At 37.9% G+C, this 16,310-nt stretch overlaps 1 protein-coding gene across 1 annotated transcript in view; it reads left to right on the top strand.

Moving 5' to 3' along the window:
- Positions 1-305: 305 nt before the first annotated feature.
- Positions 306-16,310, top strand: part of LOC131059744 (trans-Golgi network-localized SYP41-interacting protein 1) — a 28,156-nt gene continuing 12,151 nt past the window's right edge. The window contains exons 1-6 of the mRNA XM_057992777.2: positions 306-809; positions 1,306-2,181; positions 2,337-4,232; positions 4,314-7,565; positions 9,672-10,593; positions 10,693-11,279. Of these exons, the coding sequence (XP_057848760.2) occupies positions 765-809; positions 1,306-2,181; positions 2,337-4,232; positions 4,314-7,565; positions 9,672-10,593; positions 10,693-11,279 (7,578 nt within the window). The 5' untranslated portion in view covers positions 306-764. The remainder of the gene's footprint in view (positions 810-1,305; positions 2,182-2,336; positions 4,233-4,313; positions 7,566-9,671; positions 10,594-10,692; positions 11,280-16,310) is intronic.

Raw genomic sequence — 16,310 nt, 5'->3', positions numbered from 1 at the left:
GGAAGAATTGTGCAACTTTATTGGCACAACGCTGGACATTTGTGCATAAATATTGACAATTTTTGACGTAGTTAAAGTGCACGGATATTAGAACATCTTTAAGTAGGCATCAATGATACTTTGGAACCCCACTTTTTGATCTTTACATGTACAATAAATCCCACAACTTAGAAGTTGTTACTACCCAAAACCAAAACAATAGATATAAACTCCAATTATATACTATTTAAGATGTAGATGCTCAAAATTAACCATAAGAACTACGTGTATGCTTTCCCTATTATTTCAAAATACAGACCATAATATATATTATGGCAAGATTGAAACCTAGCGTTGCAGACAATTTGTTCTTTACGTCACAACCCATTACTAAAATTGCCACAGCATTTGATTCTAAAGATTTGAATGGCTTTTCCTAAGCTGTCTTTACTACCGTGTCGCTCAATTTGAGAACTTTGAATCAATCTGTCCATACGCAGGTATTAAGTAAACAAATAACCATAAAAAAAATGGACCCAGACACATCAAAACCAGGTCTCTTCAATGCCAAACAGCTTTTATAACTAAATTGGCTTCAAATATTGAATACCCACGTGGATTGCATTGCAGGTGGATTACTTTATGAATTAGTAATTGCCTTTGGCCACATTGTTTCCTATTAATCTGTTGGATTTCCGCTTTTGGAGAATTCATTTCACGAGTCCTCATATTTTCAATGGAAGTACGCTTTTTTTTAGGACTTGAAATCTGAACAATACCAGGGAATGGACAGTCACAACAACAGGGCAGGTGGCAAGAAGAAAAAGAAGGTATGTTTTTATGCACCCATTGAAGAATGTGTAATACCCATTTAAAAATAATATCCACGCATTTCAGAATAACCATTTCGGTATCAGAAGCTATTTCCTACCTAGTGTAATCAATTGATTTGCAGGGTTTACCTTGCTTTTTGGATTCTTTTTGTGAATCTGTTTTATGACAGCAATTGTAGTTTTATGTTAAGTTAAATTTCAGTTTGTAGTGCATTGGTGAGTTTGACAAGCATGATATATTTGAGTTTTTGACTAATATGACAGATCGTGGAATTGGTTGGCACTGCTTATTTGTGCAAGTATGCAATATGTTAGGACTTTTTCTGTTCTGTTAAGAGCTGGTAGCGATTTGTTAGGGTTGATCCATTTATTTTTTGGTTGTTTCTCGAGGGCGAAGATTGCTGGAAGTCTCCTTGATTTTCATGTTTGTCTTTGTATTGCTTTTGTTATGGTTACATGTTTGAATTTCTGAGGGTATAATTTTTTTTGACAGAGAGGGGAGAAGCAGAAGAAATATAATGGGGAAAGTGGTGTACAGTCTTTTGCGGGGGGCATTTCATCTGGGGAACAAGCCTTAGAACTCGGGGATAATAATACTAAACCGGAGACAAATTTTGATGTTGCTTTAGGGTTATCAGGTGGCAATGAGGATTTGGAGTCCCAGGGTAGGGGCAGGGAAGGAGTTGTCGTGATGGAGCCTCAACCATCTGATGATGCGGAGAATCAGAATTTGGTAGTGGATGATCTTTCCAAGGATGCAACGGCATCCCATAGGTGCAACGAGTGTGTTAATCCTGCGTCCGATGAAGAGAAGGTCTACAATAATTGTAATATTCCAGGGGAAGGGGAATCGGGGAATGCTATTAGTCTCCCTCATGTCTCCTCAGAGTTGGCCGACAATAAGGAACTGTCTTTGGCTGAGGGGGTATGCATCAACATTGGCACTGTTCAAGATTTTGTACCTAAACAGGAGGAAGCCATAGGGAATTCATCTGCTTCTGGTCTGGCCAATGATGAAGAAAACATGTCATCTAGTTTCAATGCTTTGCATGAACAAGCAAAAGGAATGTTATCTCCAAAGGGGATCAATTTTGAGCTTGCTAATTCCAAGATAAGCCCTGCACACGATTCTGAAGACTCAAGTGCGAAATTGTTTGAAGGTTCAGACTTGGGAGATAATATGGAAGAGAAAATCCCAGACAGAGACAAGTTGTCTTTGGAAACACAGGGTGGTGAATCAAGTGACAAGCAAGTTGCACATGATTCCGAAGACTCAAGTGCTGAATTGTCTGAAGGCACTTTTCAAGATCTGGAAGACAATACAGAGGAGAAAATCTCTGCCGGATACAAGTTGGCTTCCAAAATACAGGTTGGTGAAGGAAGGAACATCCAAGTATAAATGAGCTTTTGTGCATACGTAGTGAATTTATATAATCTCTTTTGTTCTCCTATTATTTAATCATGGGTTTTGAAGATTTGAAAAAAAATTGTGTGCTCATTTCTGTTTTTGTAATGAGGCTGCAGGTAGTTGCAACTTCAGATTTGGATTTGCAACAAAATGTAATTGAAGAACTACAAGGACCTCGACAGGTTAGCGTGGACAAGCCTCCTACATCTTTTTCAGTTGGCAAGTTGCAATCTTCATTTGGGAACTCTCTGCATTTTTTTAAAGATGGGAGAAACAGGAAAACGAGTGTTGACGAGTCATTTGTTGATGCCCTAGACCAGCTGACAGAAAGTAGAACCACAAGTTTGGAAGAATCGGCGTTTGTGATGGAGAATGATCTTCTCGATAAGGAACAGATTCTAATTGAATTTCATGCATGCAAGGATGCTCTTTTGCAAGCAAATGAAGAGAAGATGCAGTTTATTTCCAAGCTGAATTCCTATCAGATGCAGGTAGAGAAGCTTAAAGAGGAGAAACTTAGCTTAGCAGTCAAATTTCAGGATGCGGCTGGTGCTGCAGTGCTTGAGAATAAATCTCTTTTAGAACAAGAGCCTTTAGAGCAGGTACTTGATGGATGGCAACAAGAAAAGTCAGAAATGGCCAATGCATCGGAGGAGTTGAGATCCAAGCTCCAAGCTGAAGCTGAACAAAGAGCACGCCTTTCGCATGAATTGGAAACTACACAGCAGAAACTACATGAAGTCAGTGAAGAGAGAGATGTTCTTGCCAGTGATTTGGGGGAAAAAGTTACCAACATAGAAGACATGATAAGACAAAGGGGTTTGTTGGAAGAAAAGCTTCAAATTTCCCAATTTGATGGCAACAAGTTGGCAAAAAAAGTGAATCAATCTGCAGTCATTTTTAGCGCTCTGCAACAGAAACTAGAGGATATTGAAACAGAGAATGCAGCAACCTTGTCTAAAATGTCGGTAGATATGGGGTTGATGACTGAAGTACAAGAAGGTCAAAATTCTCTTGAAGCTGAAGTTTTAACTTTTGCCAAGGAAGTAAATGGCACTGAAGAGGATGTTCAAACGATGGAAATGCTTGGAAGTCAAGAACAGATCCTCAGCGATGAAAATCACAAGACTCTTCTGACTAAACTTGATCAGTATTCAAGAAATAGGAACAAGGAAGCACATGAGAGTCAGCTAGTGAGAAAAGAATTGGCTCAACTGAAACTTATTCTGGATGAAGCTAACAAAACTAAAGAACAGATTATAAGAGATTATGATTCGTATAAGCTGGAAACTGGTTCTGCAATTTTTTTAAAGCAGCAATATGAAGCAGAAGTTATGAAATCAAGACAGCAGATAGATGAACTCAATCTTCAAATATTACATCTCAAAGATGAATTGAATGAGTTAAAGGATGAAAATTTGAAACTTACTGGTGAATTTGATGAATGCAAGTTATTGGGAGAAAAAGTAGAAATTGAGAGAGCAGACCTATCCAATGATCTTCATTTGGTAAGAATGGAATTGGAGCAAATGAGAAGAGAAGCTGAGTTCCATAAAACACTGGAAAAAGAGAGGAATCAACTTATAGAGGAGAACAACAAACTTGCTGTGGAGCTGCAAAATTGCAAGGAATGGTCATCCAAGATGCATAGTGAACAATTAGAACACAATAATTGTTTGAAAGGTGTCATACTTCAGCTTCATAAAGCTACGCATGAAAGTATGCATCTCACAGGCAATCTGCACAAACATACACATTTGTTAGCAGAGGTTTCAGCACCATTGCAAAGCCAAGCAGATTTATTGCCCAGAGAATGTAGTGTCCAAGAGAATTCATTAGTAGGTGCTCCTGATGACATTAAATCTGTAATGCATCATGCAGTAGAAACTCTAGAGGAAAGCATTCGACCATCTGAGTGTAACAGCGAGTCGCATATCTTGAATATTGATTCGGAGCTTGCTGCTGCTGTGAGTGCAACAATAAAAAATCTTGCAGAATTTAGAATCTTGCAGGTAAAATTTGAACTTAATAATTTAGAATTTTAAAGTCTAGAGCTTGTCTTCAAAACTGATTAAAGATTTGGTATTATACAGGACGAGAGAGTTTCAGCTGTTAGGGAACTTACTAGTACATGCGGTCATCTTAAAAAGCTGGTCCAGCTGCAAGATAGGATGAGTGAAGGCAGTGAAGGGCTGCTTAATCATCTACGGGATGCGGATGGTAATGAAGATGGAGAGAATATGCAGACTCCAATGGCCTTGAATATCCTTGTTGATGACTGTGGCAAGTTTGTCAAACAGTTGCAGGAAGGATTAAGTGAGAGATCACAGCATGAAGCGACTATAAGGGAACTTGAATCTGCTTTGTTTATCAAGGATAAAGATATAAAAGATATCAATGGCAAGTATGTTGAACTTTCTCTAAAGTGTGGTCAAATTGAAGAAATTAGTGGGAAGTGCACAATCCTTGATGAGAAATGTGCAAATATGGAAAAACAGATAGCTCAACTTGCAGATGAAAGGGATTCTCTACATTTGGAGGTAGATGCTCTTCAAAAATCTCTTCTCGAAAAGGATATGCTGATGAAAACATCTGCAGGTTCTTATGATGACTTGAAATGCCAATTTGATATGGCCATTGAGAAGCTAATAGCTTTCATTGAGGAGACCATTCAAGATGAGATGTTGGTGGCCGATCCTTGCAGTCAGAGAATATCTTATCTTGAGACAAGCCTTCTTTTGCTGATTAAGAAGTATAAGGCATCTCTTCACCAAGTTAATCTGTTTCAAAAAAGTTTATTTGAACTTGCGTCCAGTTACGGGTTCTCATGGGAGAATGAGCCTACAATGCCTTTGGACGGGATTCTCAGGGAATTCTTCAGCTGCAAAGAGAAGGAATTGACACACTCATATGAAAAATTAGATGAAATGACATCAATCAAAAACCAGCAAGAAGCTGAAATTAGGGAACTCAGGGATGCCTTATGCAAAACTGAAGAGAATCTTAAAGAAGTAAAACTTGAAAGCTGCAAATTCAGAAATGATCTTGACCAGATAGAAACCAAATTGTCATCTGTTAGAGAAAAGCTTAGTTTGGCTGTCTCCAAAGGTAAAGGATTGGTTCAGCAACGAGATGCACTAAAACAATCCTTAATAGACAAATCAAATGAACTAGAAAAATGCCTGCAAGAGTGGCAAATGAAAAATGATGCATTGCATGCAGATGAAATGAAGGCTTCTGAGCGTGTGAAGGCATTGGAGCCAGAGTTAGCAGATGTTAAGAATTCTGTGAATAATTTTCAACAATCATCTTCAGTCATTCAAAAAATTGAAAATTTGGAGGAGGTGAATTTTCCAGAAGACCTCCGCCCAAAAGAATTAATTGATAAAATTGAATGGCTTGCAAGAACTTCTGCTGAAGAGAATGCTTCATACTCAAGTAGTAGGGATTGGAAAATATCTGAAGGGAGTGATACTAATGTTGCAGATTATAAGTCACCTGAAACAATTATGGATGGTGAAATGATTAAAGAGAGCAATGGTGATGATCTAAAAACCAAGTTTGAGGAGCTGCAGGATAAATACCGTAGCCTAGTTGAACAATTGGGTATGATGGAGCAGTCCTTGTCTGAAAGGGATAATCTTATCCAAAGATGGGAATCGCTGCTTAATAGTATTGACCTACCAGCATCATTGCAATCCTTTGAAGTGGAGTCTAAGATTGAGTGGCTTTGCAGGGCACTTAGTCAGGCCCAGCAAGATGTTGCTCATTTTGAACATGAAATTGAGAATCTTAAGAATTTTTCTAATATAACTACCTTTGAACTAGAGGAGTCAAAAAGGAGAATAATTAGCCTAGAAGAAAATCTTTTAAAGGAAAAACAAGAAAAAGAGGTTTTTTTGAAAAATATCGAAGAGCTTAATTGCAAATATGAGAGTTCAACTCTGGAAGCATCCCAGAAAGAGAGTTCATGTAAGGAACTCGTTGATCGGCAAGTTGAGGTATTTGAATGTGGAGCTCCTCTAGAACACAATGTTGTTGATAAAAACTCAGCTGCAGAAGATTGTATTAGGAGAATAGTGGATATTGTCAGTGAAACAATGAACAATCATGACTTTGAAGAGTTATCGTCCAATTGTAACAATGAGGAGGATTTGGAAGGATGTGTCAGGAAGCTTATAAATAAAATAAATACATTGTCTGAAGAAGTCAAGATGCTCAAGGAAGCAGACAATGCAAAGACAGAGGAACTGCAAAGTCTTCAAGCTGTTTTAGATGAAAAAAGTATGATTTTAACCGAAATGAATGAAAAGCAAGAAAATGCCTCTTCAACAGTAGCATCACATAGAGCAGAGATAGACAGTCTGATGGAGCAAAATAGAATAATGAGCAACGAATTAGTGACAATAAAAGATCAAAAGGATGCTCTGAAGGTGCAGCTTGAGGAGGCAGAAGAGAGATCAGCATTAATAAGAGAAAAACTGACTATGGCGGTCAAAAAAGGGAAAGGTTTAGTTCAGCAGCGAGACAACCTGAAACAGTCCATGGATGAAAAACTATCAGAACTTGAGCATTTGAAAGCAGAGTTACAGGCACGTGAATTGGCTTTAAATGAGCATAAAGAGAGAATCGGAAACATGTCTATTGAGTTGGAGCATTTTGAAAGTGAAAAAATAGATATCATTTCCTTAAGGAAACGCTGTACCGAGCTAGAAAAGTCATTACTTGACAGCAACAATATGATGCAAAGACTAATGAATTCTGTAGAGGCTATTGAGTTTCCAGTTGAAGTTTCATCAAGGGATCCAATAGGGAAGATTGAATGGCTTGATGAATCACTTCATCAGCTACGACAGAAGATAAGTATTGCTGAAGAAGAAGCTAAGAATTGCAAAGGAGAAGCTGATATATTTGCTACAAAACTGGATAAGGCTTGTGAAACTATCTGTAACCGTGAGGATGAGCTAAGCAATTCAGAAAACAAGATCTCAATGCTTACAATTGAAATAAAGGCAAAAGAAGCTGAAAGCAGCCATGAGATACAAGCAATCAAGGATGTGCTTGCAGCACGTACAGTAGAGTTAAATGAAGTCCATATCAGAGTAGACGACCAGATTTCTGAATTGTCAAAACAACATGCTTTGTTGAGAATTTTGAAGAAAGAATATGGATGCTTACTCTCTTTACTGGCAAATGATTTCCCAAAGAAGCTGAATATTTTGAGAAGTATGGAGCTCTCTTTTCAAGACATATTAAGTCAACTTGATTCTTTAAAAGGAATAAAGTTGCCTGGTACAAAAATTGGCAATCAACAGACTTCTGCTACTGTGGAGTTCTATCAAGAGGTAATTAAGAGTGCCCAGCAAATTTTGGTGTTTTTCAAGTTCATGAAATTTATTGTTTTGTTTTGTTGTTTTTTTTATTTGCAATGACTTGAAGGCAACCCATGTTGGTATATGCTTCCAATCTCAGTGTCTAGAATTCAAGTTTAGAATTCATAAAATGATACAGTCACTAGGAGATGGGCATGTCTATGTGTATAATGATGGGTTCTGGGATGGGATGTCATTTTCAGGATCAAGTTTGAGGGTACATAGTCATAACTGTATGTTTCATAGTAGCATTACATTTACACGGCATTGATGTGGTAAACTGGAAGTGTAAATGGAATTCAATTACATGGGTTTAAAACAATAAAGACAGCAAATTAAAAAAACACTAAAATACTGCAGAAAAAATAGGAATTTATAAATGAAAATTGGAGGAATTTTCGAAAAAACAGGAATTTAAAAACTAAAAAGGAGGGGTTTGACTGAATTTTGCAATAAACTTAGTGTATCAATTTTACTGTGTGCCTCAGGCTATGGGTATCGATTAGTCATGGATAAACATGTCTTTTATTTTGTTTTTTTACGCTACTATCGAATGTTGGATAGACACACATGCACTAACACATAAAATTTAAAAAAATTAAAATTAAAAATGAAATTTTATTAATATGGAATAAGACTGAAAGTGAAATGTCTTATAATGTCTGATAATTTTCATTGCAGATGTATGCTTCCCAAACTGTCCATTGCTTTTTAATCTTGCCCTCCATTTCTGAAATTCCTGCTTATATGTTTTGTTGGCACACCGAACTTCTTGCAAGTTTCTCTGTTTGAATGACTAAAAAATCTTTGGTCCTTTGACCTTTTAAGACTTGGGGTATTTCATAAAGAACATGCTATATGGTATGTGGATGCAGGCCTTTTGGGGATTTGTGCATCCTTCTGGGTTAAGCTCTATCATGTAACGGCCCCTCAAAACTTGCATTCTTTGTGAGGGTGTTATGATCATTTTCAAAATCAGAAATATGACTGCTATGGTTGGTACTCCTTGACAATCATCAATACCTTACAAGGGGGTAGCATATTTTCTGAGTGCACGAGGCATTATCCTTCCTTCTCATAGCCTTACTGGTCCTCTTATTTGAGACTAACTGAAAGATTGTGAAGAAACTTCTCTTCTCATTGATTGAAGTTTCCTTGTTGTCCAAGGTCCTTATGACTCGTTCCATATATTAGTAGACTATACATGTAAGCTGAAGTTCAATCCTTGGAGCCTGTGTGTGCTATGCACATGGTGGCCTTAAGAATTGGCCTCAAATGCATCAATTGCCAATAAAGATATAGTAATATTAGCATAATGTCACAGGGTTATATTTACCCATGGTACAGAATAGACAACAAGACTAGTTAAGAGTAGCTTACGTCACTAGCATTTGCCAATGATGATGTCGATTAAAATGAATTACAATGGACCAAAGATTTTTTTAGTCATTCAAAAAATCACCATTTCACATACATACATTAAGATGAATTACATACCGATATCTACACACACCACTCCACTATCACCATGTCATAATCCATTACACGCACTTGATTATCCTACTTCTTCATACACTCCATATTGTGGTCTGCATGCCCTAAGTTCAGGGTGTATCCTGTTTTGCATATCTCGGGTTTCCTATTTTGATGTTGAAGCATTTTTATTTTTTTGAATTTATGCAACATGGATGAACCTTTTTTATGTTTGAAATATTTTTTCTCTTATGTATCTTATATTTAGTTGTTAGGCTCCCTTTCTATCCTTATGACTAGTTAGATGTTATTCTAAGTCATACCAATGCTCTTTGAATCCCGTTGATCTGTTTTGGCTTTTTGTGGACTTAGACATAGTTTGTTTCTTTCATTACCTTTTTCTAAATTTGCTTTTAGACAAGTCCCTGTGTCTAGTTTGCTGCAATTGTTGCAGTTGTCATAACATTTATTCGAAGTCTAATTTCCATCTTTGCGAGAATTTGTTTTACCAATAACTTCCATAATATTTCTATGCTTATTGTGTATGCATCCAAGGTTTGCTGGCTTCATTTTGACAATTGCATTTTTTGTTGTTGTGAAATTCAGGGAAAGCTTCTGAACAATGGAGCAGTTGTAGAAACATACACAGAAGAGTATGTGGATTATTTGTTACATGATAATAACTTACATGGTGGACGGATTGTTGATGAGCTTGTAAGCTATCTGGGATGTGGGTTGAATTCATGCACAGAACAACTTGAATTTATCAAAGACAGATTTGGACTGTACTGTAATGCTGTTGAACAGGGGACCACAGTCTTGTCACAGTTACTGCAGTGTACCAGAGGAGATGTTGTTTTTCTGGTTGAATCTTTGGAGTCCCTAAAGCAAAATGTTGCCAGTCTTGAAGCTCTTAATAAAGAAAAGGATAATGAGATTCTCTTGTTAAATGACAACTTTGCCACATTGGTTAATGTATGTAAAAATGCTATGGAAGAACTTCAAGATTTGAAACTTCAGATCATTTCAGATAGTACAAGTTCTGGGGAAGAAGTAGCAAAATCTGGCAGCAATTATCCAGCATCAGAAAATTCTCATGTTATGGAATTGGCAGGGCATGACAACTTAACTTTTCCAGGTGAATGTGTGAAGACAGCTGAAAACTTATCGTTCATTATCAAAGATGTTGCAAATGCAGCAAATGAGAATTCTAAACGTAACCAAAGGGAAGTTAGCAATCTGAAGTCTAAATGTCAGAATGCAGAGATGGAGGCTGAACAATTAAGAGGCTGTAAGGAATTAGAGAGTAAATTAGTGAGGGTTGAAGCTGTTGCAGACGACATTGCAAGAGAAAGGGATGTTGCTAAAGCAAGAATTTGTGAGTTAGAAAGCTATGTTGCTTCTTTGGAGAATAATAATCATGCATTGGAATCACATGTAAAGGAATTCCAGACATGTGAGGCCTCAATGAGGGCAAGGCAAGAAGAGCTTGCAACACTGCATGATGGATTATCAACCAAAAACCAAGGTAACTTCCTAGTCTTCAACGTTGAAAATTTTAATTTCATGGGTGTCTAGAATAGCTATACTTCTCTAGTTATTTACTCACACTATTTAGATATTGCAGAACTGGAAGACCTTCACAAGCAGGTGCAGGAACTGGAAAATAATTGCCAACAGAAACATGCAGCCTTGGAGAGTTTGGAATCATCTCAGGGGAAATCATTGTCTGAACTGTCTGACATGCGCAGTAGATTTGAAGAGTTACGCCAACTATCAGAAGGTCTAGTTGGTGAGGTAGAGAATTTGCATTTGCAATTGGAAAGTCGTGATGAGGAGATAACCCAGTTAAAGGATGAAGCCATAAAATCAACTCATGACATTCTAGCTTTGCTAGAGAACATTATTACAAAATTAGGATTGGATCCTATGCTCCTTGAACCGAAAGGAGAAAGCCAAATGCAAGCATTGTTTTACACCTTAGATGAAAAAGTTTCTGGTATTATATCTGAATCAGAAAGTTCCAGAGCAGATGCACAAACTAAAGATCTCTTGTTACAGAGTACTCAAAACAGTGTAGAAGAGTTGTCTGACAAGGTTGAAAGGCTTGAGGCTTCCCTTCGTGAAAAAGAAACTCAGTTTGAAATTTTTCAGCTGGAAAAGCATCCCCAGCCAGTAGTTGATGCTACAGAAGTGTCTGAAATTGAAGAACTGGTAATTTTCTTCTTCAACATCATTATCTAATGTATTGTCACCTATCTGACTAATGCAATTCTATGTGTGGTTCATCTGTATCTAGCCCTTTGTAAAAGTATATTTTCAAATAACATTTAGGTTATTCAGTCTAATATTTACTTTCCAGAAGTCCAATTTGTTGAGTTGTTTTTACTGCACTATGCTTGAGCATTGTGTACCGTTCAAGTTATATTTCAGACCAGGATTGGGTTATATGAGTTTGCCTACTAAATAGTTGAGCATCTTAAAATAGAGGGTATTACCCTGTCTTCCAAACTAATTACCTCAAATAGCATTGATAGACATGATACCATTGCTTGCATCTGGTTCTCCTCCTTTTCTCGAGTATGATGGCTTGACTTGCAGTATTCTGAAAACTAAATAATAGCCATTGCTTAGATTTGGCTATGATATCATCTACAGTCCTCTAATACCTTATGCCTAAGGTTGTGGAATATCAATGTCATGGCCCTTTGATAGGAAAAGCTTCTGCCTGCATTTTTCAACCCAAAACACATAGCAAAATGTTCCCCAAGGTCTAGTTAAGGTGGCTTTATGTTTTCTTTTGATCAGTAATGCATGATTTTATTAATAATAGATAAAAGTTTTACAAGTTGTATACGCATACTTTCTACAGGCCTTGAACCACCATTTCTACACCAAAAAACTAATCTACTGAAACCACCACCACCCGACACAGCCACCACCAGAGTGTACATTCCTATCAATTTACAAAAAGAGAGGCCTTTGGGCATTCATCACTTCCGCCATTATTGAAAGACTCATGACATAGAATGGTCTTCATTAACGGAGCATTTATGTACTTTCAGACCTTCCTCTGAACCGTCCTACCTATTGCTTTACTAATCTTAACAAAACCCTACAGTCTTTACAAAATTGGAGACCATTAAACAAAAAACAGACCAAAAAAACACCAGCAAGCAGCCCATTTTGACACTGATCACCGAGCACCCTGCTTTTTTGGCTTACCCAGGCCATTATCCCAGTAGTCTTCTGGGTTGAATTTCATTCCTTGATGACCCTGCTTCTTTCTTTCTTTCCGAACCATCCGTTGCTCTGTCTCCTCTTGCACAAACTCTCAGTCCCTCCCAACCTATTAGGGCATCCTCTCGCCGTTCTTCCCTGTCTGCTCCGTCCCTCCACAAAATGAAGGGTCTGAATTCCACACTCTCTTCTCCTGTGCAAATTCCTTCACCAACATTCCTGCGCAAGCCTTTCCCTAAAACTACTCTCGCCAATAATGACTTCAAACCGAAGGGGTATGCCTCCGGAACGTAGGCACAAAGCACCCATTCCACTTCATACTCTGTCCCCAGCTCCAGATCACAAGCAGCCACCATCGAGACTATGTCCACATTGGTACGAAACCTAAAATCCAATTGCATGTAATCCTCCCCGAGCAGTGTTTTGAGAATATGGAGGAAGACAAGTTCCTCATGCTTAAAAATGCTGCATAACATCTTTTCAGTGATTTTGCCATGGAAGGCCAGCCTTTGTTTTGGTGAAGTAAGTGAGAAATTGGCCTCCATTTTCTCTACACTGAACCAGCTTGCAGAAGGTGGCTTTATGTTGACCTTGAGGATTAATCATGATTTGATTATAGCCTGAAATTTTAAATTCATCCATAAAGGATAACAATTCATGATTTTGGATGATCTACAATCATGTCAATGTTAGGAAAGTAAAGTCATCTTTAAGAGATGTTTTGTTAAGATCTCTAAAGTTGGAACGCATGCAGATACGACCATCAGGGTTTGCAATGGGTAGCATGTTAGAGATTGTGATATACTTAATGTAGATTTGTGTATTTTTAATATGATTCCTTTGTGTTTTCTGAACTTCAACCAACTGAAACTATTTGTAATGCTGACACAAACAGCAATTAATGGAAAACCCTTGAAAATCCCTCAGTGAACAACAAAATTTAGGTCAGATGTCACTGGTGATCAACATGACAGAAGTTGTAGCCTCACCGAGTAATATTTTATTCAATGTCAGAGATATACAATGCTGTATGCTAAACTGAGTTAATTAACTTGGGATTACAATCAAATGACTCACCAACATGTGCCACAAACATTCTGTATGACTGTGGGAATGTCCACAACTTATTTAGCCGCCCAGGTGCTGGTTACAGACCTACATATTTTCCAATTAATACTCAGAACTATCCCAAGTATGAAGGAACAACAGCAGGTCCCAGAAGGATCTGCTTGCTGGCTATAGGAGGCCTGATATGTTGGATCAAACCTTGGTGGAGTTATCTAGACGTGTGATCTGATGTGTGCAACTCCTGAGTGCAGTTTCCAGCAAATACAATGATATAGATCCATTCTAATAGTGCAATTGTGATAAAAAGCTGTCAATGTATTAAAAGCATGCAAAAATGGAGGTTGAAATTGCTGTGAAGGCCTGTAGATGTGCTACAGCAGTGATAGAACTGTCCCTGTGCCCCTGTCCAGCTAGGTGTGAGATGTGGAGACGAATTAGGGCAGTGCTGGAGGTCTGGCAATGTTTCAATATGTTAAATTTCCACCTTAAGATATGCTGCTGATTCCTGGGTGCAATTTGCTATTCGTAACTTTAAGTTGTTGTTTCTGCCCACATCTTGAATAAACCATGGGCACCAGACCTGAAAACCTGCAGTTAATGATGGTGACCAGCTACCAATCTGAGTGCAACCTTAGGATCTGCCTGTTGTTGCTTGGGAACAACCTCCTCTTATGGCTATTGGTTTTATGTTGATGTGAACAGCTCCAAACAATTTTTCATTTGACCTCTTGAAATGGAGAGCCAAGAGGGTTGTCATCCTCCTAGTCTATCGGAATCCAGCCAAGTGTTTTTGTCCTTGGAGGGAAAAATGAGCATAAACTCCAAGATGGAAGAAACTGAATGAATACCTTCTCAAATTGGGCCCTTGGGTCCTAAATTTCCCTCCAAGTATTTAAAAATACTTTTAATTTTTATTTGTTTTATTTTTATATTAATGTTTAGTGTTTAAAAACACCTTTTATTAAATAATAATAATAATATTAAGTTGCTCCTAAAATTAGAAATCATCAGGCCCAACCATTTTTTTTAATCCAAACAAAAGGGGACATGAAAGAGATCCAAGGCGATAATCAATTGGTCTTATATCCAACCTTTATCATCTTTTCTGATTCCTTGTTAACTATTAAAGCAACCTTAGGACACATCTTCCTAATCTTTTGTTCAAGAGGTTTGGCATCAGGGTCTAAGACAATGTTATTCATCATGATATTAGGATCAATGCTTGACATGTTTGTCTTGGTACGACCAGGCAAAGATATGGTCATGTAATTGGCCTAGACATTCACCCAGCTTGATGATCTTTTCTTTATCATTTTGGTTCTTTTATATCTCACATGTACCATGAATCATGTGTGTTACGGTCTTCAATAAATTGTTGGATAGGTAGAATGTTAGGATCACTACATAGAGAGGTAACATCTTTCCCAAAGTATGAACTAACCTTAAATACACGTGGAAAGCCTCTTTCATGATGATATGTAGGTGAGACATCATTTACACTCTTAAGCACTTGGCTAATGCATTGTCATTTGCCAAAGTAACAAATGGAGGATATGTGTCCATTGAGCAATCAAGGATTAAAGCAAGATAGATTGAAGGCAAATTGATGTCACCACTAAAATAAAACATGAACAGCCTATTCCCTTAGTGCCATTCTTTTCTAGTGTGAGTGAATGCATCTACAGTTATCAATAGATTATGAATGATCTCAAGGACCTAGATAGCCCGATGAACCATCTTCATCATTCTTGTTACAAATTCAATGGCTACCTTGTAAGATTCATCAATCCAAGAACTCATGAGTTGGGCAAAGTTCTTCATTCTTTCTGCCTCATTTATTGATTCGGGAGGAAGTGCATGCAAAGGTGATACTGTTGGATCCTGTCGCCTTAATGGTTGACTAAGGTGACTAAAATAATTTCTCCAAGCACTAATCTCCCTTTCTAGCTTCTTATTCTTTTCCATTTCTTCTTTGAGTTTGTCATTAAGTGCTCTCACTGAGTCAGTTGCTTCTTCCATGGCCTGCTCGGAGGTAAGTGGACCAAGATCAAATGTCTCTAGATCATATTCCTCTGCCAGAATCTCATCCTCATACTTGTCCACTACTGGTGTGGCTACCTGTATCTTCTTGGATCCTGCATCATCTCTAATTACCTTTGACATCTTTGTAGCCTTCTTCTTTTCGATCTCTTCATGGGAATTTCCTATGAGACTTTCCAAGTCGAATACTTGTTATTCCTCTTCAACCACAACTACCCTTGTCAGTCTTTCTTGTAGCCAATCTGGAATAGAAGACTTTCTTTCCCTTACTTGTGTTTCCTTAGGCAGAGGTCTATCGTCCCTGAAAGGAGACGTTGCTACATCATCATTCCTTCCTTCTTGTTGTTCATTAGCACCAACCTGGAGAGATTGACTCGATGAATGCTGAGGCGCTCGTCCTTTACCTTGTTTATCATTCTGCACCATGGATTCCATAGACTCATCAATTTCATACACTATCTGTCTTTGATCTTCTCCTTGACTTATCTCCTTTTCATGTCTAGAAGACATACTTGGTGGACGATCAGGATTGACCTTTTGTTTCTTCTTGGAAGGTTCTCTCTTCTCAGGTCTTTCCTTTCTCTTCGATCCTTTGGAATGAGAAGTATTCTCACTCACACTTGCTTCTCCTTCTTCTGTTCTTGTTTCTAGGGTGAATGTCATAGCTACATTTTGCTCCTTCAATTTTTGATGTTGTACGTCCACCCATCTGCGAGTACAATTTAAAACAAGGTCCATCAATGCTCTTAGGTCTGCAACTTTTGGCTCATTCCAATCTATCTTCACCTCTTTATCTTCCTTCTCATAGGACGATTGGAGATATCTACCACTGTCCTGGGCTTGATCGGCTACCCTGTAAACTTTACATTTCCTGATGAGATCCAAGGGTAATCTAGA

The sequence above is a fragment of the Cryptomeria japonica genome, chromosome 3, assembly GCF_030272615.1.
Source record: "Cryptomeria japonica chromosome 3, Sugi_1.0, whole genome shotgun sequence".
NCBI lineage: Eukaryota > Viridiplantae > Streptophyta > Pinopsida > Cupressales > Cupressaceae > Cryptomeria > Cryptomeria japonica.
This window is presented reverse-complemented; position numbering and strand designations above follow the sequence as displayed.